The sequence below is a fragment of the Onychomys torridus genome, chromosome 22, assembly GCF_903995425.1.
Source record: "Onychomys torridus chromosome 22, mOncTor1.1, whole genome shotgun sequence".
NCBI lineage: Eukaryota > Metazoa > Chordata > Mammalia > Rodentia > Cricetidae > Onychomys > Onychomys torridus.
In genome coordinates, this window is record NC_050464.1 from 1,503,275 (window position 1) to 1,531,181 (window position 27,907).

The 27,907-nt window shown below is 43.8% G+C and overlaps 1 protein-coding gene across 1 annotated transcript in view; it reads right to left on the reverse strand.

Annotated features, from left to right (window-relative positions):
- The window catches only part of Rxfp2 (relaxin family peptide receptor 2), a 62,060-nt gene that overhangs the window by 18,052 nt on the left and 16,101 nt on the right, over positions 1-27,907 (reverse strand). The window contains exons 3-13 of the mRNA XM_036172226.1: positions 25,539-25,616; positions 20,368-20,473; positions 18,914-18,985; positions 13,615-13,686; positions 12,879-12,950; positions 10,727-10,798; positions 9,417-9,488; positions 6,812-6,883; positions 5,988-6,059; positions 2,388-2,459; positions 2,207-2,278 (exon numbers count right to left, since the gene is read on the reverse strand). Coding sequence (XP_036028119.1) covers positions 2,207-2,278; positions 2,388-2,459; positions 5,988-6,059; positions 6,812-6,883; positions 9,417-9,488; positions 10,727-10,798; positions 12,879-12,950; positions 13,615-13,686; positions 18,914-18,985; positions 20,368-20,473; positions 25,539-25,616 — 832 coding nt within the window. The remainder of the gene's footprint in view (positions 1-2,206; positions 2,279-2,387; positions 2,460-5,987; positions 6,060-6,811; positions 6,884-9,416; positions 9,489-10,726; positions 10,799-12,878; positions 12,951-13,614; positions 13,687-18,913; positions 18,986-20,367; positions 20,474-25,538; positions 25,617-27,907) is intronic.

Sequence of the window (27,907 nt, forward strand, 5' to 3'; positions counted from 1 at the left end):
TTAACACATTTTTAAAGGGCTCCAGCCGGCATTGGGGCATTTTGAAATTATCCAGGAGCTTCTAAAGCTTTGGATCTCCAAGTCCTTCAGGACATTGTGAAGGAAGAGCCACAGGCTTTTACCCTGTTGCTTTCGGCTGATCCGAATGAAGTTTTGCAACATGGTTTTTGAGTTTTCCTCGGCCCAGTGATTCCTTCACAGAAGAATCTCCTTGCTTACTAGACCAGAATTAGAACTTGAAGAGATACTGATACTATAGAATCATTATGTGACCCCTCTGGGAAAACACCCCAAGATCTTTTTAAAAGCCCTCCCTCTCCCACTTCATCTACTCTCCAACTTTCTCCTTCACTTATCACCACTGACATTGTGTGTGGACTGGGCGGCTACTACGACGTAGAGGCCATTATGTCCTGTATGTAAGACAGTGTAATGTATGAGTCAAATGTCCAGGGTGAAATACGTGTACCAGCGAGTCTTAGAAACAGAAATTAAGCTGGGCAGTGGTGGTGCACGCCTTTAATCGCAGCACTCAGGAAGCAGAAGCAGGTGGATCTCTGTGAGTTCCAGGCCAGCCTAGACTACAGAGTGAGTTCCAGGAAAGGTGCAAAGCTACACAGGGAAACCCTGTCTCAGAAAAAAAAAAAAAGAAAAGAAAAGAAACAGAAATTAGACAATAAATAAATGAGAGCACAAAGAGTGTGGACCTAACTGCTACTACTTTGGGAAAGGGACCATATGGTGGCTGGATAGTGTCCCTTTTAGAAACGTGTACAGTGAACCTAGAACCTTGCCGGTCAAGTTCTCTGCCACTGAGCTACATTCCCTGACACTTTAATTATCTTCCTACACAGGACTGCTTTATACAAGAAATTGAGTATTTATAATATTTATAATGCATTTATAATGAAATATGATAGCATTGTCCATCTGGAGAAGAATCATGTCCATAGTCTGAAGTCTGTTGTTAAGTTTAAATATAACAGGTTAGGGCCAGAGAGCTGGCTCAGTTGTTAAGAGCACTGGCTGCTCTTCCCGAGGACCCAGATTTACTTCCCAGCACCCACATGGTGGCTCACAGCCATCTCTGATTCCAGTTCCAGAGATCTGATGCCCTCCCCTGGCTTCCAAAACCACTGGCATGCATACCCACATACCTATCCCCACCATGAATAAATTAATAAATCTTTGGAAAAATTACAACAATATATTATAGACTTTGGTTATTTACACTCTAGCTTTCTAAGGGCAAAGGCCATGCTGCCCATCAGCCAATACTCACTAATACTGTCTAAAAAAATTCATAAATCTTTTTGTTAATTCCTAATGGAAATCTATTTAACAAAAGGAAATGTGATGGTGATGATTAGTATTTCGAAGGAGCTTGGTGTGTTGATGTGTACAGACCAGTAACTTTGGCTCGTGAAAGGTGGAGGCAGGAGGATCAAAGGTTCAAGGTCATCCTCAGCTGCACAGTAAGCTTGAGGCTAGCCTGGGCTATGGGAGACCCTGTCTTAGAAAATCAAACGAACAAACAAAAGCCCTACATCTCAAACAAGCAAAACAAAACAAAAAACGTCAGCCTTTGGAGTCAAAGAAAACAATGTTTTAGGCTGAAATAGGTAATATAACATGGTTTCTGGTCACGACAAAGCAACTTTAGCCAACAGATAGTCACCCAGGAGAAAGGAACGACAGAATCGAAAGGATAATTGGCAGAATTCTTGGTACCAACAGAACCCAAGTTGGTTGAAGTTGTAAAATACCAAACAACACCAACTGTTTAAATGTTCACCTCTGTGGGATCTTTTTTTTCATTTATTAAAAAGTAAAGACCAATTTTTATTCTTGTGACAGAGGAAAAGAAGGAAGTCTTAGAGAATTTATTTTTGCCAATCTTTTCCAAAACGAAATTATTACACCTTCAACTCTTTGTGAAGATCATGGGATTAGATTTTCCCTTCAAGTCCAGTTTCCAGGATGGATGAATATGCAGCTTCAAACATGGGTAGAAGCAGCACAATTGAGTGGCTGTAACAGCAACTTTGCTATGAATTAGTTCATGATAGACACTGGACAGTGATGGTCAGGTTTTCCTGGGGACTCCTGCTCCGGCGTAAGAAACACCCACTTAGAATCAAATGTGTTGCTAAGCAAGACAGCCTCGCTATAGTGATAGCTGGTATAACCAGAGAGCTTTACTTACAGAGACTGAAGTTGTTTGAGACTTCCAAACTGGTTCTTGTGGACATACAGAAGAGGGTTGGACGACAGGTTCCTTTTTTACCATTAGAGGAAGAGAGGGGAATAAGTATGGCTGTTATTATTATTATTTTGAAAGGCTAAGATGTTGCCAGTTAAATCTGATGATGAGGCAGGGAACTTACAGTTTCTGAAGAAGATGCAGGTTGCTGAAAATGTGAGCTGGTAGTTTTGTTATCATATTGCTAGACAGGTCCCTGTTGGCAACAGTGGAAAGCAAAACCAGTTACAATTGGGATAAATGGCTTGGGCATCTCTCCCCACAGTTAACATGCTCCCAGTTGATGCAAGAGAAAATTTGGATCCAGTTCAACCAAGCTGTGAACTTGTGACATCCCAAGAGTCTGCCAAGGGTTTTTTTTTTTTTTCCATTACTGGCAGACCATGTGCTCATCCAGTTCCTGTCTGGAATTTCCTCTTACCCCTTTGCAAATACATTCTGGCTCTGAGACCCCCTGATTAATTTCCTGTTTGGCGCACATCTGCTCACATCTATCACCCACATGTCTGTAATTCCCACTTATTTCACATATGCTTGTCCAGCTAATCTTTTTGAGGTCAAGACTTGCATCTTCTATTCATTTTGCATTCCATCTAAATGAGTGGTAGCCACTCAGTATCTACTCAGACAATCTTGAGTGGATACATTTATATATTTTAAATCTTTCCCCCCACCTTGTTCCTGGGGATGGAACCCAGGACCTTGTGCATGCTGATCACTTGCTCTGCCACTGAACTACATCCCTAGTGGTTTAGTTACATTTTATAGTTCTATTTTGCACAAGAAATTGGGTATTGTTAATGAAATATGATACTATTGTCCAGTCTAGAAAGAATCAGAGGGTAGTGGCTTTAGAGACTATGGCAAAGAGATCTGTTGCAACTGGAGGCCCAGATCTATGGAGGGTACACTAAACCTGTGTACAATTATCTAAGTTTAGTAAAATATCTTTTAAAAATGTGCATGGGTGTTTTGCCTGTATGTATGCATACCATGTGTGGGTGCAGCACTAACAACCACCAGAAGAGGGCATCAGATGCCCAGAACTGGAGTTCCAGAGAGTTTTGAGCTACATGTGGATGCTGGGAACCCAACACGGGAACTCTGGAAGAGCAGCCAGTGCTCCTAACTGCTGAGTCATCTCTCCAGCCCCAAAGTATAAGATCTTAATTATTCTTGAGATCTTGATAGATATGGGCAAGCTAGAAATAGCTATAGAGGTTTTTCCCTAAGGAAGTTGATTTACGGTAACAGCCAAGGTTATGGTTTGGATGTGCTCCACTCTCCAGCAGTTCATGTGGGGGAGGAGTGGTCTTTAGTGTTGAGGTGTGGATCCTTCAAAAGAAAGGCCCTAGTGAGGAGTAGTTAGGCCTCTGTGTGCACACCCTCAGAAAATACTGAGGTAGTTTTGTGAGATTCCCAGTAGCTCTTGCGAATTCAAAAAGGGTGGGGGGTACTGACTCCCGACTATCTCTTTCACTTCTGATCTCACCATGTGACCCCCACCCCCTTGCACATCCTCATCACGATATTTTCACCAGAGGCTGAATCGATGCATCAGCCTGACAAGTCTTGGACTTCTAGCCTTTAAAACTGGGCTAAACAAACCTCTTTTCTCCATAAAGTACCCAGCCTCGGCTATGTTGTGACAGGGACAGAACACAGACAAATACAACTATATTATAAGACAAGGAAGAAACAAAATAGGAAAAGATAAATGACAAGGGGTGGAGCCATCAGTCTTGCTAATGGAAATTAGGAATTGCCTGGCAAAGCCCTAAGGATTGGGCTTTAGATTTAGTAAAGGAAGGGCAACTTTTAAGGTGTGAGTAGAGCTTGGCTAGAGAAACCCATGCCTGGGATTGGACATCGTCTTCAGGAACCTGCTAATGACTCAGCATGAGTAGAAGACAAAATATATGCAGGAGCTGTAGAGGAAATGCCCCTGGAAGGGTCCCGGGAGACAGGAGGTGAGGGCCACACACAAGCTTCAGGGCCTTATTTCCCAGAGTGCAGTAGAAGCCTTGGAGTCGCTGCACACACACACACACACACACACACACACACAGCACACACACACACCCGACTTTCTCAGAGTCTGGTTTACTGTGCTCGCTGCTCTGAGCCTGTGCTCAGGTCAACTGTTCTAATGCTAGATAGTTCCCTGAAACCAGGTCTGCATCAATTCCGCCACAGACTTAAAGCCTTAAACCAGTGGTTCCCAACCTCCCTAACGCTGTGAACCTTTAATACAGGTCCTCATGTTTCGGTGCCTGACCCAACCGTGAAATTATTTCCATTCTTCTTTCATAGCTGCAATTCTGCTACTGTTATGAAATGCAGTGTAAATATCTGATACCCAGACCCTGTGGGGGGTCACGACCCACAGGTTGAGAACCTCTGCATCATTATACGCTAGCCATTTGGTGTTCAAGAAGCTGGTGGCTTTTGCAAAGCCCTCCACTGTTCTGTAAATTAACTTCTGATAAACTTATTTTTTGGTGCATAAAGATGATTTTGAATGAATCATTCCTGAGGTGGTTGGTACCGCCCCAGCTTGGGGTAAGATGCTAGTTTACATGGCCTGAGGAAAAGCTGTGTTAACACAAACCTAGGTGAGGAAGGTGGCAGAGGAGCCTGAGGCAGTGATATCCATACACACACTAGCACACACACACACGTGTGTGTGTGTGTGTGTGTGTGTGTGTGTGTGTGTGTGTGTTACAAGCCACTTGCCATCCCAGGCATCTGCCTCTGGTGTATCCCCACATCCACATTCCTTCCCCAGACCTGACCAGGAATGGGCCCCCAAGAGACCCACTGCTGAACAAGCTGTCTGCAGGAGTTTGTCACAGAATGCGTTTTCAGATCAAGAACAAAACATTATCCATACAAGTCACTTCAAACATTTCTGGATTTTATTTATGATACCCATTCATTTCATGGAATTATTATAATTAGTTTTAAAATGCCTTTATTGAGTTCTTAGCCCCAGTCCTCCAGAGCCAGGCATAAATAATGGAGGAAGGGTTGCTTAAGACATCAATGACCCTCTTAATGTCCAGATCAGCAGGATGAGGTCTTTATCCTGCTTACCACTGTGTATCATATCACAGATTTAATTTTAACTTCCAATGATTCAGTTATGTGGGCAGCAATAAATTCACAGCTAAACAGAGGTTTTCCAAAGTCTTAAAGCTATAAAACATGTATTTAGACAGAGAGTTATGTGAGGTGTCTGAAAACTTTTCCATGAGCCTGTCCTCACTGTAGACCTGTCTCCTTGCCTCACCAGCTACAGAAGTCATGACCTCTTGGGGATACAAAGAGCAGTCATCTCTCTGGCCAGATATAATCAGCTAACAATATATCAATCATGTCTCACTTCATCTGTCAATCCATTGAGAGTTAACCATACCGGCCATTAGAGAAATATCTATCATCCACGTGTTTAAAAGACCAATCCCCAACACACATGTACATGAAATTGACCCAAGGGAAACAGGAAGAGAAAGTAGGGCAGGCTGCCTCCCTGTCAATCCCAGCATATGAGTTTAATATGCTCTTGACTTCAGGATCATGAGGGTTTCCTAATTGGTTTTTAATATCTAATAGCCTACAGAAGTTTGATTGTTCCAAGTGGAAATACAGTCTCTCTCGTCATTTAGATTAATAATCTTGGAAGAAAGCAATCACATACTTCCCAGTAGAACATGCTACTTACAGTTCTGCTAAATTTTTTAAGGAAGAAAATGTCTTCTCTGGAACAAACCCAATTTGATTTCTAGGCAGAAACCTGTAAAACATGGTGAGAGTTAGTCTGCTGTGGCAATCAGTTCCTGCTGGGAGACGCCACTGCTCCGGGGGCCTTTTCATAAGCCTCCTTTGGGGACTCAACAGGAGCTGGGCAAGACTTTCCCCTGAGGAAAATCATATCCATGTCCCTTAGGATGCTCTGCTGGGCCCAGTTCCAGGCACCGAGTGTGGTCTGTGAAGTCACATTGGTTTGGTTTTTGATCATTTTTGTAAGAGTCTCTTTTTAAATTCTGTTCCCGTTTCTCTCTAGTCACACATTTAATCAGCAAGCGATACTGTGTGCTTTCTATCTCCAGAAAACTGGAGATACACAAAACTACTTCTGTTTCTTAGCTTGCCAATGCAAATGTGCCAATTGGCCAATTCATATGCCCTTCCCACCCCCCAGGACAGGCACAATCAGCAATCAGAGTCACCAGTCAGAATCTTTGGCCAATCGAAATGCATTAGATTGCTCCTTCCTCTTTCAATCTTTGACCAATTGGAATGCATTAGATTGCTCCCACTTTCTTGGGGTTGGGGGGTACCTAGCTTGATGAATATTAGCCACTTTCAGGTGAAGGATTTCATTTCATGATAAATGAACATATCATCTTCCCCCACCCCCTTTCCTTATCGAACTTTCACATCAAGGCTGGAAACAAAACAGTACTTTGAAATCCATGGTCAGCGTTTTCCTGGACTGTCCCCATCTACAGGGCTCCTCTCATACTGAAGCGCACGTGTACTTACAGAACCGTGAGCGAGTCGCACGTAAGGAAGGTGGAGTTCGTTAGGTACTTTATTTCATTGTTTGCCAGATCCCTGAAAGCCACGGAAGGAAAACACTTCAAACACCTTTGGATAAAACACTTAGGGGTGCTTTTCATTGACAGAATAGTTCTGAATTTTAACTTTCCTTCCTTCCTTCTTCTTTTTTAAAAAATCATATATCTTTCCTAATTTTTGTGGGATTTCTATAATTAATATTATGTTTCCTTTTTCTTTCCAACTGGTGCTAAAACTTAATTAAAAAACAAAAAACAAGCCAGGCGGTGGTGGTGCACACCTTTAATCCCAGCACTCGGGAGGCAGAGGCAGGTGGATCTCTCCGTGAGTTCGAGGCCAGCCTGGTCTCCAAAGCGAGTTCAAAAAAAAAGTGCAAAGCTACACAGAGAAACCTTGTCTCCGAAAACAAAAGAAAGAGAGAGAGAGAGAGAGAGAGAGAGAGAGAGAGAGAGAGAAGGAAAGAAAGAAGGAAAGAAGGAAAAAGAGAAGGAAGAATCCCTCTGAGTTGGATACTATGCTGTTAACTATAAGTGGTATTTTTAATGACTCTCAGGCACACGAATCCTTGGTACTTTTGGTGGCTATTTGGGGAGGATTAGGAGGTGTGCTCTTGCTGGTCCATCTGCCCCCTATCTGTTCTGTCTGTTTCCCAGTGTGTAAATGAATGTGTTCAATTCCTAAGCGTTTCTGTGACTGCATCTCATGGATCCCAGATTGGCCTCAGACTCTTTGGAACTGGCCTTGAACTCCCAATCCCTCCTTTGCCACGTTACAAGTAGTGGTACTAGAAGATCACACCCTTCTAGTCTCCTCGTGTAGCCTGCTGGCCTTGAACTCGCTATGCAGCTGGGGAAGGCTTGATCTCCTGATCCTTCTGCTTCTTGCCTCCTGAGTGATGGAATTGCGGGTGTGAGCTACCAAAACCTATGACTAATTTTTGATGAGTTTTATTCTCATAGTTTTCAGATCATCACTTCTGTTGTTTTTAATAGTGACACACTTATATAAAACCTCTATCGCTTATAAGACTTTTAGTGAAAGATAAATAAATAAATACATGGAAATTAGAGCCAGCAAATCAACACAAACCCACCTGTTACCTAATTTGACCACAAGAAGAGCTGTGGAGGTGATGTATGTTCTTGGTGACTGACAACCTTGGGAGGTGTATGTGGCGGAAATAGTGGGTGGTGGTGAAGTCATGAAACTCTTAAGCACATAGTAGTGGCTTAGTGCACCTATGCAACCAGGGTTTCCTGATCACCTATCCTGTGGTGGGCGTGGTCTCAGTCTGGATGTGAGGGGCGGTGGGAACACAGAGGCATCCTCTGAAGCTGACCAGTGTATGGAGACAGCATCCTGGAGGTGATATTCCAGTGGACACTGGAAGGGATGAGGAAGAAAGCCTTCAGCAGCTTCAAGAAGCTCATGAGCCGAGCGATGGGTTTAGAATTGTGGTTTTCTACATCTAGATGGAAGGGCATGTGGAGGAAAGTGGGGTTAAAAGAGCAGACGGGCAAGGGATGGCCAATGCCGAGAGAAATGGCTAAGGATTAACCAACGAGATTGTTCCGTAAAGTAAGCCTTTTTACACATACGGTGACTGAAATGTCCCTTCGCAGCATTGGTTGTTGTTCGTCAGTCTGGTTAGAACAAGCAAGAGAAGACAAATGGAGTTCAAGTGGACTCCTCGGCCCGGTGTTAAAAGGAAGAACAGAAAACGCTGCTGTCAGGGGACAACTGTGTGATGAGTACAGGTTGGTGCCCAAGGCTGAACGTGACTTTACATGTTTGGGGACACTCCAAGTACTTTCTTGTTCGTTTTAGTTTTTTTGTTTGTTTATTTGTTTTGTTCTGTTTGTTTGTTTTGAGATGCGGTTTCTCTGTGTAGCTTTGGAGCCTGTCCTGGAACTCACTCTGTAGACCAGGCTGGCCTCCCGAGTGCTGGGATTAAAGGCGTGCGCCACCACTGCCTGGCCCTCATTTTAGTTTGTAAAGATTTATTTTTATGTGACCTGTAGGAGTGTCTTGCCTGTGTTCATGTCTGTGTGGCCCATACCCAGTGCTTGCAGAGGTCATAAGAGGGCATCAGATTCCCTGGAACTGGAGTTACGGGTGGTTGTGAACTGCTGTGTCGTGCTGGACTTGAACCCATGACCTCTGGAAGAGCAGCCAGTGCTCTTAAAGACTGAGCCATCTCTCCAGGCCCCTTTTTTGTTTTCTTTTAGAGACATAAAGCTCACTATGTAAGCCAGGCTTGGCTTAAATTCCCAATCTTCCTGTCTCAACCTCCTAAGTGCTGTGTTACAGCTAATCTCAAAAGGTATTTTCTCATTTTATTTCATAAGGTTGTATAAGGTCATTTTTATTTAATGTACTTTGAGCACACCCACCCAATCCCCTGCTACCTCCCCTCTCCTCACAGGTGTTTAAAAAACAGCAAGTGACAATAATATTTTGGTTTGGGGGAGACACATTAGTTGGATTTTAAAGATAAGTCTGAATTAAATTTATGGCTATCCTCCTTAATCCTAGCACACAACAAATTCAGTCCCTAACGAATACTCACATCCAGTTAAGTAGAGGCATCTGGGCACACAGACGTTCAGGAAGGACTTCCAACTGGTTACTCACCATTGACCTCCACACAGAGAAAATGGCAATTAGACACAGAATGATTAAGCCACATCATCAAAGAGAGTAATTATGCTCTTCTACGATTTTGAAAACTGTGTGCTCTAATTTATATTTCAGACTGAAGTCTTTGTATGTAACTACACTTTCCAAGTAGAGCTTAAATGTGGATAGGCAGGGGCAGGTGCTGGCAGTCTGTGGCTGTGTGTACAGCGTACATCCTAAGACAAATTATCACTCACTTTAATTTTATGAGGTAAAGCGAAAGCAAGCAGCAGACAATAACTGTGAAGTTCATGATCGTTTTCCTTGTGTACCGCAAGCTTGTGATGATTTCCAGCACCATTAGTTCTCAAGATGTTTTCTCAGGGATGCATCAATCATTTATAGCATTAAAAAACCATACTGGAAACTGCATTAAATCTAAGATGTGACAGTTAGGGGAATTATCGAGAGCAAACAGTACATGAACATGCTAAGATACATGATTAATTTAGGATACCAAATCCCTTTGACAAATGGACCAGTCACAGTGCTGCAGGTCCACAGTGTAAAGGAACACAGAAACCCCCGCCTGCCAATCATCCTGGCATGTTAACCGTGGAAGCACAATGATGGAAACATCTCTGTCAGTAGGGTCTAGATCTGGGATTTTCATTCGTTGTCTCTGAGAAAAGTGTATTTCCTCTAGTGAGAGTGGAGTGGGAGGCTGGAGAGATGGCTCAGTGGTTAAGAGCGCTGACTGCTCCTGCAGAGGACCCGGTTCAGTTGCCAGCATCAATAACCGGCAGCTCACAGACGCCTGGAACTCTAGGTCCAGAGGGATCTAACGCCCTCTTCTGGCCTCTCTGGGCACTGCATAAACATGGCACACAAACGGGCGGGCAAAATACTCAGAGGCACAAAACGGAAAGTGAACAGATCTTTTAAAAAACGGAGTTGGAACTGTGTTCCTTTGAGATCCTATTATATTTCACTCAGTTTAACTAGGATGTCGGGAAATAAAAGCAGCTCTTTGTTCAACCACTGCCAACAGAAACATGACTGGGGTTTTAGGAGATGACAGAGGATGAACGTTGAGCAGGCAGCTTAGGCTGCAATCGGCCCAGCTGTTGCCTTTGACTTAGCAACAGCAACTATGGCCTGATGTTCAGCAAAGATGGGCTTGACGCTTTTGGTTTGCAGCATTTTCTCAAAGGCTTCTGTTTTGAAGGCAGGGGTACTGACAGAGAGCTGGATACTTACAAGAAAAACAAGGAGTTTAATCCAGCAAAGGACCTCGGCGAGACTCTGGTGATCGGATTGTCATCTAGAATGCTGACAAGACACATCAAAATGTTCTCAATGTTAGAGACATTCCTGAAATCAGTCCAGGGAAAATATAAAAGGGACAACAAGAAACCTGCCGCTCACAACGCCTGGCCCACTCCTTCCTCAGGGGGCCTGAGTGTTTTTTCCTTCATTCTAGGAAGGGGAGGGCACTGTTTTCTCCAAGTTCCTGAAGCTCTTCTTCTAGGGCTTACGAAGTTGCAACGGATCTCTCTCTCTCTCTCTGCACCCACCTGACAAACACTGACTGGCTGAAATGGCCTCCACAAACACCCTGCCGGCTGCTTGGCTGAATGAAGGAAGGATTCTTGTACTCCCCCTCAAATAACATAACATAATATAACATAACATGATATGACATGACATGACATGACATGACATGACATGACATGACAGCCATGAGCTGTTCATCTTTAAATGGTAGAGGGGAATCGCATGTCTTCCTTATAGAGAAGAAGTAACACATGAATGAAGAGACACATGTGCTGAATCAGATTTAAGCATTGCCCAGTGCTTGCAGTGGGGTGGGACTTCCTGCCCACCTCCCCTTCCGTGCTGGGGTATTTTGTCTGGCTTTGCCCCCTCCCATTCCTCGTTTTTTCTCTCTTTCCTTCCTCCTTTCTTTTCAATGGGGATGTATTTTTTGGGGAATAAGTATGACAACATGAAACAAGATCAACAGGCAGTGTGGTCCTTTAACAAATGCTATCTCGTGCCCTTCAAAAGGAGTAAATGTAGTACAATTCTTAGAAAATCCGATTTTTAAAATGTATTTTTGCTTTATGTAAATGGGTGTTTTTCCTGGATGCCTGGTGCCCACAGAAGCTGGAACTGGGTATCAAATCCCCTGGAACTGGAGTTATAGACAGTCGTGAGCAACCATGTGGGTGCTGGGACCTGATGCCAGGTCCTCTGCAAGAGCAGCCAGTGCCCTTAACCACGGAGCCATCTCTCCAGCCCTGAAATCACAATTCTTCAATCTCATAACTAAATGATGCATTCAGGAAGGTCTGTGCAGATGAGCAAATGGACATGAACACATTTGTAAGGGGCCTTGGGGGGGGGAGAGAAAGCACGTTGTATAGTGACAAGTCACCATTTGAAACTGTCTTTAGATGGCAAAAGGAAATAGTGGCCTTTGAGACCAGGTGCCGCCTTGTACTCTCAGAAGTCCATGGCACGGATGATCAGGACAGACAGTTACAAGAGCACCTGCTATGTCACAGGGACTCTGCCCTGGACACTTCACATTCGTTATGTGACGATGCTCAGAATAGTCCTTGTAAAGAAGGCGTCATTAAGGCAAAGGCCTGGCACGTTGAGGAAGTCGGCTGGAACATTAAGCCCAGGAGCAGGCTCACACTTGGTCTAGTGGAACCAAAGCCCCTAACTTTCCACAGCCAGGCCAATCTGCAGACCGTGAACAAGGCAACACAGAGCCTTTGCTTATTGTGTCAAGAAAAACACAAGCAGCTCATGAGAGGTGCTTGGTGATAGAGCTGTTGGCTTAGTGGGGGAGTGAGGTAGGCGTTACTGGAATCTCCAACCTTTCTCCGGGTGCCCTGAGGATCAGAGCAAGCTCTGCACCTCTTGCTTCCTAACTCAGAGGTTTCTAACAAAGGGGGGATTCTCCCCTCCCAGGGGCACCTGGCAACATCTGGAGATACTTTTCTGTTGTCCTAACTCTTAGAGAGAAGTTGCATTACTGACATTGAATGCACGGGGCACAGTGTCTTCTCCGCTTCGAGCAAAGAATTACAGAAGTCAAGATGTAATAGTGCTGGGGTCAAGGACTTTCTGTTCTTGGAGACATTGGATGGCTGCCTGGCTTGGCAAGGCTGCTATTGGGTGCTGAGGTTCCCCTGTAATAACAAGGTCAGATTTCTTTTCCGTACAACCATCACCTGACCTACTCATGTCTGAATTCCTTGGGCAAAATGCATCAGATTATATGTGAGTCAGAAACATAATAGACCCGAGACATCCCAGTCTGGAAACTGTCCAAGCATTATTGTAAATCATTAAGACTATGAGCGTTTGTAGGAGAGAGAAGAGCCAAGATACTTACAGCCAAGTGAGCTGATGCAAGTCTTTGAATATTCCAGGCCTGAGTGCTGTAATGCAGTTATGGCTGAGATATCTACAAACAGCATGGGTGAGTTCATTAGGCAAACTCCACACCCCAGTCAGCCACATGCAATTAGACCAATTTGGCTTTGTAGTCTGGGTATCTGCTTCTGCAAGCATGTTCTGAATGAGCTGAAGCAGGAGCTGCAAGGACCAGGGGGTGCCCAGAAACACAAGTCCAGGCTGGGTCACACTATGACCAGGCAAGCATCGTGGCCAAGAACAATATTGGTGGATATTCCATTAGGTTGGAGTAGAAAGAAAGATAACTAAATATGTAGAACAATTCTTACTTCTAGCCTTTTTTGGTCATATTCTCAGTACTTTACTATTTTAAGAAGTATATATCTAGTGAGCAATAGTATGGGAAAAATAAAATACTGAGATACCATGGAAGTGATCTATCAGCAAGAAGACAATATTAGAGAGAGAAACTTTGGATGATTAATTATTCTTGTATGATGAGGAATTTAGGTCCTTTTTTGGGGGTGTTTGTTCAGGAGATCAAACTCAGGGCCTCTCATCTCATGTTAGGCAAATTCTCTGAGCTACATCCCCAGCCCTAACATGAATATAGTCTTTTAAGAGTTCTTCCATTCTCCCATCCCACCTGGTTCTACCTGTGGAGTCTTTTCTTGAAACGATACCCATAATACACGAATGAAGGAGTTACTCACAGGATCTGCAGATTATATAATCCAAAAAATGCTTTCCTGGATATGTGTGTGATGCAGTTGTGCTGGAGGTATCTGTAGGAACAAGACAGGAAAGTCACGTGATTGCAGTATGCCAGTCAGGTGACTGAAGTATTGTGCCAGTCAGGTGATTGCAGTATACAGGCTTTAAGCTTAAATTGCCGTGTAATAACTTTTTCCCTTTTTCCACCTAAAGGCAGTGGGTAAAATTGGATTCTAAAGCACAGAGCTCTATTCATATGTTGCCGGGAGGCATGGTGGCTTCAAAACAAGACAAGGCATGTAATGAGGGTTGGCCTTCTATGATCTGGACCATTGAAGTGTGGTGGTGGTGGTGGTGGTGGTGGTGGTGGTGTGTGTGTGTGTGTGTGTGTGTGTGTGTGTGTGTGTGTGTTGTGGTGCATCTAGTCATCTTTTATTCAATCAGGAGCTCTAGCAACTCTCTTTCCTAGCTGGTCTCTATGGGAGACCGACCAGCACCAGGCTGAGCCTTTAGTTCTGCAATTTCTTCTTTGTGTTCTCACGAACAAAGGAGGGGCCCTTTGAGTCCTTTCTAGACATAAAGCAAGATGCAAGCAAACCAGCGATGTGCTCCGGGTCTCAGAAGCTGCTGAACTCGGGCTGCTATGCTGTGTCAACTTTCAGGTCTGAGTCACAGAACCTGAAAATACAGAATTGATTCAATAGTCTTGTAACAGCACTGTTGAGGGATCCATGGGAAGAACACTCACGTCCAGTCCTCATTATACAATAGGATGTTAGCCCTGAATCCGTACGTTCTAAAGGAGGCTGGGGCAGGAAACAGCCTTATTGATGGTGACTACTACTTAAGTGGCTTTTGTTTTGTACAATGTGTGTGTGTGTGTGTGTGTGTGTGTGTGTGATGCTGAGTACTGAACCCAGGGCTTTGTACAGGCCAGGCAAGTGCTTTACGTCAATACTGTGCTGCTAACCCCTACATTATCTGTGGCCTTGGTGTCTCGTTCCGTTTGAATGGACACTTACAATATTACACAAGGCTTTGCTAATTGTTACGGCCTTCTACTGTAAAAACATGTGTGTGTTTGGTGTCTAACTAGACTTTGAATTTTATTCTGGTGCAATTATTCCCTGTCAGAGCCTCCCAACTGTGGTAGTTTGAATGTAAATGGCCCCCATAAACTCACAGGGAGTGGCACTATTGGGAGGGGTGGCCTTGTTGAAGTAGGTGTGGCCTTATTGAAGGAAGTGTGTCCCTGTGGGGCAGGCTTTAGGGTTTCTTTTGCTTAAGCTTTGCTCAGTGTCAGACAGTTCCCGTTACCTTCTGATCAAGATGTAACCAGCATCGTGTCTGCCTGCAAGCCGCCATGCTCCTGCCATGATGATCATGGAGTAAACCTCTGAAACTGTAAGCCAGTCCCTCCCCCCACTTAAATGTTTTCCTTATAAGATTTGCCGTGGTCATGGTGTCTCTTCACAACAGTAGAAACCTGAACTAAGACACCAACCTTTCCTTAGAGTTGTGAGTGTGTTACAAAAGTGACAAGAATTGATGTCTTTACGTCTCAAGGCAGCGGGATGGAAAGTCAAGACCGACTCCTGGTTTGTTAGCCATCCTAGGGGCAAAAACCAATCACACTTCCACACACACCCTCCTTGGAAAACACTGCTGATCCAGGGCACCTGCACAATACCTGTGCCCATCCCAATCCCAACGCTACAAAAGAACCTTGAGAGGAAGTGAGCTCGTGTATCCCAACCCCTCCCTCTGACCCCAAACGCACGCTGGCTTCTTGCACTATGTCTGTGGGGAGACACTTGCAGCAGAAATCCCTTTGTGGCTTATGATTCTGTTATGAATAGGACAGACGGACACAGAGCAGCATCTGTCTGAACGTTAGAGGAGTGTCTGAAGATAATGAAAGTGGACGTGGTGAATTAGATTGCAATGCAAAGGAAAAGAACATGAGGTACTACTGAAGTTTCTCTTAAATATATAATCCACTGCTCAGTTAGGCCAGTTCCAGTTTTCTGAGATGATTCTTAATCCAAGGGCACAACACATGCTTTTCGTCCTTAGTGGAGAGATGGGCGCCATTGCAAATTGTGACTGTGATGTTGTGCTTTCACATTAGAAGGCAAACCGAGGGCCTGTTTGTTCCTCTGCCTCCTGTAGCTTGTCTCCAATCACCAACATCACTTAAGAATCCAGTTTCTTAAATAATGGAGAGCCCCGAATCTTAGCTCTGTTGGCCGTTGCTGTGGAGAGACTGCAAGTCTCAGGTCTCAAGTCCCAGGCGTCTACTTTCTTTTTCCAGAAGAGCCATTTAGAGAATGTTAGAATGGAAACATGACAATCTGGCAAGCGGTACCTCCTTCTACTCCAAACCGAGACACGAGTCCATTAAACGTATCTCACGCTGAACAGCTTGTCTACGAACAGTTTTCTGGATCATGAATCTCAGCTCTTTCAGCTAGTAGAGACTTCTCATGCAAAACACCAGGGTCTTGTGTATCAAAATAAAGCAAATAAATACCTTAATGACATGTGTGTTCATAAGCTATTTTTAAAGGTGACATTGTGCACGTTAGAACCAGGCAGGCACCTTTAATTATGTTTCATTGCCAATGATTGATTGCATTTAACAAGAACTCAGGGTAAGAAGAAATATCTAAGTTTTATAAGGTTGTGTTACAAGGAGGAGGAGGATCGCTGTTGGTTTCCATGGCAGCAATGATAAAACGTTAGAGTCAACCCCATAAATTGTTTTTTATTTCTCTGAAAGGTCATTGCAATCTACTTTTTCTTCTTCTTCAACTTTAGAAAATCCTGGTGCTTTACGAGGTTATTAAGATAACAAAATTGATCCACAGTAAAAGAAAATTTACATTCCTTGAGCAATGTTTGTACATCTGGCAATTAAAATTAAATTTTGATGTAGGAATGTTTTTCCCTTTGTGTCAGAATGACCGTAACTCTACCTTGGGCACTTAGAGAGGTCTAGACTGGAGACTCAGTGGACAGGAAGTTCTGGGCTGTCTTGGGGTGACGCACTGATACACAGTAGTGGTCTCAGCAAGGAGGGTTAGTCTCTACCTTTGAGGCCCTGAGGAAATTTGGGAGCTGAATTATGCAGCTGTTCCCACATTTTTTTCCTTCCAGTGGTTACCAGCTGTCTCAGGTAGGGATGTGGACAGCAAATGAGAAAGGACTTGGCTAGAGATGGCCAAATGTTAGGTCTCCTGTTTGAACATGCTAATGATCTCCCTGCCTCCCTGGGTATTCATCTTTCTCCTCAAACAGGACACAAAAAGCCCAGGATTAAATCATGCCTGGGACAAGACTGGACATCTCAGTAACTCTGGGACATACCGACCAATTTCTCTCCATCCCAAACATTTCATTGTGATGGTTAAGCACCTCCACGTTCATCAGAAGCCTTGGCCTCTGGTTGTGATTCTCCCACTAGCTAATTATAGGTCTTAATTGAGTCCCTTAACCTTTGTACACCTCAGCTGGCTCATGTCTAAGGTGGTCTAATTAGAAATTCTTACAACTTCTAGGATACCTGATAATAGAATTTGTTAGAGTTTGGATCCTAAATGTCCCCCGAAGGCTCAAGTGTTCAAGGCTTTACATCTCAGCTAGGTGCTGTTGGGAGGAGCCCAACCTTCAAGAGATGGGGACCTGAGGGAGGTCTTCAGGTCACCGGGGACACCACGAAGAGAAGAGTGGGCGCCAGCTTCTCTCTCCTCCTCATTCTCATCTGTCTCCTGGTAAAGAGGTTCCTTTGTCTCACCCCATGATTCCAGGACAGGGCCCATCTGTCCTGCACCGAAATCTCGCAAACTGTGATTGAAGGATACCTTCCCTCTTTATAAACTTATTGTCTCAGGTATTTTGTATAAGTGGTGGAAAGCTGATTATTTAAAACACAAACCTTGCCGTTCTTTCTGTGTTAAATTGCTTCTCTGGTGAATAGCGTACACTCTGTGCAAGCACGGAATCGATTGACAGAAGGAACATGTGACTTTAAGAATGACTAAGATGTAGAAACTTTGTGGTTCTGATTTCCTCTCTAGAGGACTCTTGAAGCCTAGGGCTAATGTGTAGCTAAGCCAGGCTGACAGTGACAGTATGATCACACTCTAGGTCAGAGCAGAAGGAACTGACTATGTCTAGTGTTACCGAGAATAACCAAAGCAGATGAGAGGGCACCGCACAGCCACACCATCCACACACAGCCCCACTAGGTGGCCCTCTTCCAGGGATTTGCTTCTTGCTTGAGGGGACCTGTCTTTAATTTCACGAATGTGGAATCACTGATAGTATTTCCAGAGGCTTCTCCTTTATGCTAGGTGTTGAAGGTTAAAACAAGAAAACATTTCTGTCAAGGACACGACACGTGCAACATCCCTTTGCTGATATTGCTACTAGACCTCTTGGCAGGTGTTGCATCTTCAGAGACCCAGAGGAACTCGGCTTGAAGGACTGGTAGACAATCACCCAAGCTACAAATGGCCGCTACAAACCTATGAGTTTCCTACCCACAAATATCAATAGGAGGCATCTTGCTGACTAGTAGAAATATTCTTACTCTCTATCCAATGTGACTCTAAATACTCTAGTATGAAGACATGAAGTAGACTAAAGAAGGGGCTGAAGAGATGGTACAAGCCCAGCTGCCCTTCCAAAGGACTCCTTTTCAGTCCCAGCACCTAATGGTAGCTCACACCCGTCCAGGTCTCAACTATTGTTTCTCTTGGATGCTAGAAGCACGTGGTCTCTTTCTTTCTCATTGAATGCTATTTATATTTTATTTACACACTAGTTATTGATGTAGTCTCTCCTCAAATGTACTAATATCAGCAGCAGCAGCAGCAGCAGCAGCATGCTTTTGCTCCTGTTATCCTGGGATTCAGGCTGTTCCCTGTTGTTACACATTTTAAACACATGGACTATTCTTGCCTATGATGTCACCTTTTTTCCAAATTAAAAGGCACATCCAGCCCCTCTGATCCTGCAATGTCATTCTCAAATAACATTAAGGAAAGACTTGAAACTATGTATTGAGATATTGTACCTCAAGTCCAAGTCAGCCCTCTGAGAATGGTTTGGTGAAACCACACTCTAAACTATGAAATGAAAACACAACCTCCTTTTCAGTGCTTTTCAGTGCTTCCTAATCTTAAGTTTAGGACCAGATTTAGCAACACATATAAAAACTATTAGATTTTGTTCAAAAGTGCCTTAAAACATCACCAGAGTTTCCTCATAAATCTAGTATTTATAGTTACTTACATCTTTTTGAGTTCTGTGTATTTGCTGAAAACTTTGACTGGAAGACTGTGGATTTTATTTTTCTTAAGAGATCTGAAATAAAAATCAAAACATTTTTTTTTGTTACTTTGGGACAAGTTTTTATGTGTCCCACTATGTAGCCCAGACTAGCCCAGGCTTATTTTGATCTCTATCCTCTCTTCTTGGCCAGTTGGTATAACAGACTAGACAAGGTGTGATGATTTCTCTGTCTATTAATTTCTGGAGAAGTAAACAACATAAGAATAAGTGAAAACAGAGACTACAGAGGAACCCAACCATCTTAGACATGTCCAATGAGCACATGACTACAGAGGAACCCAACCATCTTAGACATGTCCAATGAACACATGACTACAGAGGAACCCAACATCTTAGACATGTCCAATGAGGGCACAGCTACAGAAGATCCCAACCATCTTAGTCATGTCCAATGAACACATGATTACAGAAGATCCCAACCATCTTAGACATGTCCAGTGAGCACATGACTACAGAAGATCCCAACCATCTTAGACATGTCCAATGAGGGCACAGCTACAGAAGATCCCAACCATCTTAGACATGTCCAGTGAGCATATGACTACAGAAGATCCCAACCATCTTAGACATGTCCAGTGAGCACATGACTACAGAAGATCCCAACCATCTTAGACATGTCCAGTGAGCACATGACTACAGAAGATCCCAACCATCTTAGACATGTCCAGTGAGGGCATAACTATGCAAGATCCCAACCATCTTGGACATGCCCAATGAAGGCAGGACTACAGATTCCTGGCCTTAAATTTCTTTCTGAAAAATTCAGGAAAGTTTGCATGATCTAGAACAGCTAGCTTTGTGGACCTTTCTATCTTTCCTTGACGTTGTAGAAGGGATTGTCAGCTTTAAAAATGAGATGAGAAAAGCTCCCTTTTCTTCAGCAGCAGGCCATAGCAGTAACAGTACATAAGTCAGAGCATAATGGAAAAGCACTCCAACACAGGCAGACATCATGAGGTGAACATTAACCAGGCTCATCGAGGAGATCATATTTAAAATGTATTTTCCTGTGGAGGAAGCAGATCAACCTCACTAATGACTGGTTTTAGAAGTAGTTCCAGGGGCTGGAGAGATGCTCTGAAAAGCACTGGCTGCTCTTGCAGAGGACCTGGGTATGATTTCTAGTATCCACACAGTGGCTCACAATCATCTGTAACTCTAGTCTCAGGGTCTCTGACACCCTCTTCTGACCAGTGTGGGTACTGTACACAAGTGGTACACATACATCCACGCAGGCAACACTCATATACATAAGATACAAATAAACAAATCTTTTAAGAAGTCCTTTCACTTATTTGCTTATTTTATTATTTATAATTTGTCATTATGGCACTTCAGGGTTTTCAGGGTTTTTTTTGTGAGAGTTGAGGTATAAACGTGTGGCACAGACTCACAGTAATGTCACGTTGCTAGAAACCTTTGGCACAGCTTTTAAGTCAGCTTGTGTGCATTCCAGTTCGTTTTCTCTACAGTAACAGTGCTGGGGATACTGGCTGAGAACTGAGGAGAAAAGACAGAAACATTATACCAGAAAAAAACAAAACCAACCAAACAAAAAACACCCAATCATGTTTACTTATGGCAACAACTGACAATTTTCTTTTCTAGTCAACTACATAACAGTTTGTATCCATTAATGGGCTCCTTGAGCCCTTCATAAAAGCAAATACGAGTTCTCTCCAAATCAACTTCATCTCATCTCTAGCTTCTTCCCATAGTCACCTTCAAGACATTTAACATCTCACAGAGCAGGAAGAAACCACAGGCATAAACAACTAAAATCAGACCAAGCACTGAGACAAGATAAAGACCTGTTCAGTGAAAAGCATCGTTTGTTGGAGTAAATCTCCATGGTGATGGCTGGACCAACTCAACCTGATAGCATAAAGCAGTTGCTAAATGAATGGGCTGCCTGATAGAGGAGTAGAGGCAGAGGATTTTAATAGGATCTTTAATTTCTCCGCCGACCCTATGGATAGTTGATTTAATGCAGCTGAGAAAGTGGAAGCTAATTTTTATTTACATTATGATTATTATAATTAACTAGTGGATTGTTCTGACACAGGGTCTTTACCTTCTACCTTGACCTGCTGAATGATGGTATTCAAGACATGTACTATGGTGTGGATGTAGCCTGTTGCTCTTATGCCCTGAACTGTGAGTATAAATTCTTTCGAATTGCCCGTCCTTCTTTGGATCACATTTAAAGTGCATTTAGCTGCATTTTGGCAGCAAAGCTGCCACAGCTATTACTGGTCCCCCAGCTCATACAGGAGATGCTTTCAGTATATAATGTTTTAGATGTTATTATGTGGTCTACATGGTAACTGGCTCAACCCAATAAAGATAGCATCAGTGTGTTTTGTTTAATGTTTATTGACATCAGAATATTACAGCTGTATTATTAGAGTGAAGGTTGTAATCAGAAGGTAATTGGCAATAAAAGAGTTTCATCAGTCAAGCTGGGGATGCTGCTTGAAGCAGAGACGTGATGGGGCTGAGCGTTCAAACAGCAATGGCTCAGTGGTTACCAGCACTGGCTGCTCTTGCAGAGGTCCTGGGTTCAGTTCCCAGAACCCACATGGTAGCTCACAACCATTTGTAACTCCATTTCTAGGTGATCTGATGCCCTCTTCTGGCCTCCTCAGGCACTAAGCATGCATACAGTGCATATGCATGCAGGCAGGCAAAATATACACATAAAAACTAAAAGTAAATACATCTTTAAGAAGGCAGAAATGTGGGCCTTTCTCTACCGTCCCTGTCTTGCAAAACAGTCACACCACCACCCTCTTCTGTGGATGGTCCTGAAAGGCCCTTCCCATCTCCATCCACCTCACTTCACTTATCAAGACACTCCTTGGGCTCAGATTCAGCCCTTGTCTGCTGTTGATGTTATAATTAATAATTGGCATCGTCTTCATTCTTCCTGCTCAGCTGGCACAGTGATGTTTTGGCCCAGACCTCTCTTGACTGGGAATCTGTCTTGTACCTGGCAGGGCTTTGTAGAGCCCTGCCCGGCCTTTGCGACCTAACTGCCAGCAGCTACCATCCCACCCATCCAAGAATTCCGACAGTCACGGCCAGGCATGGTGTTCCCAGCTAAGACTTTCTTCTCTCACCCACTCTGCATCTGAAGGGGACATTTTAAAGCATCTTGTCCTGATCCTCTTTGCTACTAAAAACTAAAACACAAAAACAAAGACCCAACCCAGTCAAACACACGGAAAAGCCATGACTTTGGTGATTTCCCACTGTGTGTGAAGTGAGCTCCTGAGCCAGACATATTAGAAAGAGACCGTTAGAATTTTCAGTTATATTTCTTACTAATCTTGTCATTTCTAAATTAGATTTTTCTGGGTCATTTTGTTTTTCCAAGCAGCAAAAAGTTTTAAGAAGTGTCTCGACAAAGCAGAACTTTAGTCTTGATAAGGGGATGCACTTGGAAAAACAAGAACACCCGGCAGGAAGTGTTTTCTTCCCATGTAGACTGTGGCTCTCCCCATAGCCTGGGATCCTGACCTCAAGATCTTTCGTGATTGGATAGTTTTTAAATAATTGGCGCGCGCGCACACACACACACACACACACACACACACACACACACACACACACACACACACACACACAAACTCGCAAACCACAAAGTGGAGAGGGGTCAGCCATTTTAACTCAAGAAAGTTTCAGGGCCTTTGTGTAAACAAAAGGTTTTTTAGGGTGTGTGTGTGTGTGTGTGTGTGTGTGTGTGTGTGTGTGTGTGTGTGAGAGAGAGAGAGAGGGGGGGGGGATTAAGACATTTGCATCCAAGGTGGGAGAGATAAAAAAATTTGAATTCCCTGTCATAAACAGTTTTATAGTACTTGGCAGCAAAGACTCATTTAGTAGCATTCACAGTTCCTCCTCGTCTTCTAAACAGTTTTTGTCTTCAAACTCAGTTAGATGTAGGCTCTTTTCTTTCATCCTGTCTTGGGGTATGAAACAAGGGCAGTGCAGGGCACCTGTTCAGTAGTAGTAGCTGACTCAGGAAGCCTGAGTTTGGCCCCGGGGATAATGTATCTGTTTCATCAGCACAGTCAGAGCTGAGCCCCGCCCCGAGCCCCGCCCCGAGCCCCGCCCCGAGCCCCGCCCCCCTCCGTGGGTGGTCCCTGGGCTGGAAGAGGACCTGGCCCACTGGAACTTGAGGTCTGCTCCAGGCCAGATGACCAGGAGGAGTTCCCTCTTCAGAGGCCTTCATGACTACATTAACATTCCATCTCTAGGAGTCAGGTCAGAGGTCAGAGCTGCCCAAACACTTCCGTTTCTCTGGCTTCTGGCAAGCATGAAGCTGCCAAGGACGTTTCTGGCTTTTAGTCAAGAAAGAAACTGGTCACTTTTCTCTGGGGTCTTTACCCTAAAGTGCTCAGACAATTTTTACCTCCAGTTATAAAATATTTATTTTATTTTATGTGTGTGTGTATGTATGTCTGAACGGATCTATGTGGCCCACCTGTGTGTAGTGTCATAGAGGCCAGAAGAGGGCATCAGATCACCTTAGTCACAGATGGTTGTGAGCCACTGTGTGGGTACTGGGAACTAAACCCAGGTCCTCTGCAAGAGCTGCCAGTGCTCTTAACCAATGAGCATCTCTCTAGCCCCAGTTTCTCTTTTCTCTTTTGATACATGGACTCATTACACAGCCCAGGTTGGCTTTGAACTCAGAACCCTCCTGCCTCAGATTCCTGATTGCAGGGGGGTGGAGGCATGGGGAGGGGTGGGTGGAGGTTACAAGTGCATGCTACCGTATATGGTTTAATTTCATTTTTATAGATGATGTATTAATGTATAAGTGTAGGAGTTATGAACTAGTATTACGAAGTACATACTGCAGTCTTCCTCAGAGATGGGATGGGGATTGTTTTCAGGGCCCTCACGGATAACTGAATTCAGATGCTCAAGTCCCTTCTAAAAGTGATGCAGTATTTACATACAAACTCATGCATCTCTAGAGGCCTCATGACACTGATTATAATATAAATGCTGAGGATATAATTGTCACACTTTATACATATTTTATATGATTACATGATTGTAACAGTATATAACAATATAGAATAATATACATTAATATTAATCACTAGAAAATTTGCTGTACAAGTTCAGCACAGATATAGTTTTTATGAGACTATTTCCGATTTGTTGGTTGAATGCACAGTTATGCATCCCTAGGTGAGAGGACTTACTGTACACTGTTAGTATAGAGTTTTGTTGGGTTTTTTTGTTTATTTGTTTGCTTGTTTTTGAGACAGGGTCCCACTATGTAGTAGTCTTGGTTAGCCTGGAACTCCAGAGATTACCTTCTTCTGCCTCCCAGAGTGCTGGGATTAAAGGTGTGCACAACCATGCCCAATGTTAGTATAGTATTTAATATATACACATTACACCCATAAATGAAATTTATGTATACTTACATGTAACTCTATATTCATCTACATATGTGCACACACACACACACACACACACACACACACACACACACACACACCCACCCCCCTCAAGGGGAATGCTTCAGCCTGCTGAGTTCAGCTCCACCCTCCCAGCTCATGCTGTGGAATCTCAACACCCTTGTATAAGGGCCTTGTGCAACCCTCGTTGGCCAACTACCTGCAGATCTTACTGGCCTCATTTGTCTGCCGATCCTGTTACCTCTTCTCTCTCCATCCAGGGACTTCACAGCCACCTCAGTGCCTTGCTTGGGAGAAGATTCCCACTCCTGGCAGAGCCCCCATTTCTTACAGTGGTCTTCCATGCCTCCCCGTGCAGCCTAGAATCACCATGCCTTAGTGAGAATGCCTTTCCAGAGACACGTGAGCTATTTGTGAGTTGGGGACACACCTTAATCAGTACTGTACTTCCTGTGTCTGGGACATAGTATGAGCTCTTTGTTGAAAAAAAAAAATCAAAGGAAACAGAACCTTGTTTTTTGTCACCATTATTGATTATCTATTCCCATGATTGATACAGAGACACAAGAAATGAGCATGCATGGAGATGGATCAATTGTTCCGTTTTTTCTTCAGGCCCTTAGGCAGACAGGAGAATGGTTACCAGTGACACACATTGAAATGAAATTGACCTTCTGAAGAGAACTGAGCCACTACAGCAGTCCCCCCTTATCCACAGGGGACACATTCCAAGACGCCCAGTGGATGCTTGAAACCAGAGATAACACCAAATCCTGTATCAGCTGTTTTCCCTATGCTTACATGCCTCTGAAAAAGTTCAATTTATAAATCAGGCCAGTGAGATTAAGAGTAACTAATTACTTAATAGAAAAAAATCATAACAGTATACCACAACCAATGTTCCATGAATGCGGTCTGTCTGTCTCAAGGCATCACCATCATCGTTACCGTGAGCCAGAGTCCCAGCGCCTCAAACGTTCATTTACAGTTTGGGGACTGCAGTTCTTCGAAACTATTGACAGCAAAACCTTAGATAAGAGGGGGCTGCTGTTCCCGGATAAATCCACGCACCACAGTTACGTTTTTTGCAAAGCGGATACCGTCTTTGAACCAACACCACTTACAGCACTCCTGTGTTAATATCACTTTATTGACATTTCCATGGACTGTGCCAAATATGGTCGCCCATCCACTAGTGTCACCTGTGGGGTGGTGATTGACACGCATCAGTTAGTCTAGAAATCAGACAGCATACCACAAAGACAAAAGTATAAAAATTTCATGAAGTCAAACCAAAAAAACCCAAAGACCTGCTCAAGCAACAGAGTGATTTTTTTTTTTTTTAAATATGAAGGTAGTAAGAGAGAGTTAAACAGACCTCTGTGGGCATTTCCCACTTTCACTTACAAGGATTTCAGATGTACGCTTCACAACACACATAACGCAAGATTATTTTATGTAATCATAGAGGTCTTGGTAAATAGTACCTGTTTCTAACACTGATATTTTGAATCTTTGACTTGAATTTCGGGGATTTCACAAGACTATTGCCCTCTGCACATCACTTTGCCGTGGGAAGCTGGGAAGGACGTGTGGAATGGGGTACTGAGTTTGAGAGAATCGGAACTTTCTTGTTTTGCTTTGTGGCTGGGGGTTGAACCCACCTCACACACTCTCAGCATGGGCTGTATTGCTCCTTGCCAGATTTTGTTTTTAAATAAAGCAAACACTAAAATACCTTTTAATAAAGAGTGTTGAATCCTATCGAGAGAAAACAGTGTCTCGGGTTCTCATGTTTTAATGTCAATTTGTCACTTGTCATTTGCTGTTATAATAATATTCTTATTTGATATTTCTTTTCTATTAGAAAAATACGTACAAATAATTCATTTATACACATCTTTACAAAAAATGGACTTATTTTGAAGCATCCTTACTTAAGCATGTGCTATAAAAATGGTAAGATTTGCGTTGTAACAGAGGGCACCAAAGTCTGCCCGAGTCAAAAGTAAATTCATGTGGCAGTCGCGTGCTCCTTTGATCCTGATACCTATAATTTATCTTTACACCTTTTCATATCCTGAATGGTGCTTTTGGGATATCTTTAATCGCGTTATAAGCTATTCCCTGAGCATTGTTCAGTTTGGGTTCAGAACGTCCTTGTGGGGCAGAGAAATAGGAGTTTGATTCTCACGGAGGAAAGGAGAGATCTCTGAGTAGCTTTTCATTGATCCGCAGAGAACGGCCTCTGAACTGGGCACAGACTGAGCACCTACCGTGTACTCTACTATCCTACATTCTGGTGGCAGCAAAGCGGAGTCTGGCCCTTTCTCAGGTCAAAGCTCACGTCTGCCTAGAGGCGGGAAAGTAACACTCAGGTGGGAGTCTCCATGGTGGGAGATGTACCTGCAGGTGTGCCTGCACAGCCCCCCTTGAGGGGGAGGGCCACTTAACTGCGCCCTTTTTTGGGGGGTCTTAGTTATTCTGGATTGAACCTAGTACCTCCTGCGTGCTAGGCATGCATTCTCCCCCTGAGCTGCATCCCGCATCTCCGAACTGAGTGTGAAGGAAGGGGCAGGCGGGAGTGCTCTGTGGAAAGGGGTTGGAATTGTTTCCCACCCAAGGGAAGGGTGCCCGAGTACCCAGGGCCCAGACAGCTGCTTGGCCCGCCAGGATGCGGTTGCCCCATTCAGATGCTGGTTGGCAAGTGCTGAAGAGGGCTGGCCTTGTGTGCAGACTAGGAAGGACTGAGTTCCAGCGTTGACTGTGACTAACTTCACATGTCAACCTCTCTGCCATGAGTTCTCCTCACAGGAAATTAAGCAGATTAGATCAGGCAAGACACAGGGTCGCAACACAGCCCCCAACTTGGCCTGGGGGGATGCCGAGTAATGAACTGTGTAATCTCTTCTTACTTCATGCTTTTAACTCTTGCTTTGCAAGACATAACCTATTTCACCTTATTTCAGCCAGCCCTGGGGCCTTTTATTTTCTATGTCAGGAATTCCATGACTCCAGAACATCTTTCCTTCCTTCCTTCCTTCCTTCCTTCCTTCCTTCCTTCCTTCCTTCCTTCCCTCCCTCCCTCCCTCTCTTCCTTCCTTTCTTTTCTCTTTCATTTTGTTCTCAATTCAAGTTAATTAAAGAAGAGTGTTCCTTGATTCTCTTTATTTGTTTGCAATTCATGGTCCTTGTCCCTCTGGATGTGCTCAGTTATCTGTGCACAGTGCTACTGTTTTCTTAGTCCTTGTTGTTCCATGAGCCCAAGGCCCTTGTTTTCTCTTTATTTCTTTTGAGCTCACTGTGTCCCAGTGATGTGAGGAGGTCCTGACACTCAGGGTCATTCTGCACGATCAATTAATTCTCTGAGCAAGCCCAGTGGCCACTTATGGATATTCTTAAAGCCGAACAAAGCTATCCGCCACAAGGGAGCCTCTTAAAATTGAATTATGAGAAGCAGAGTAGAATTTAGAAGGCCATTTCAATTTTTATG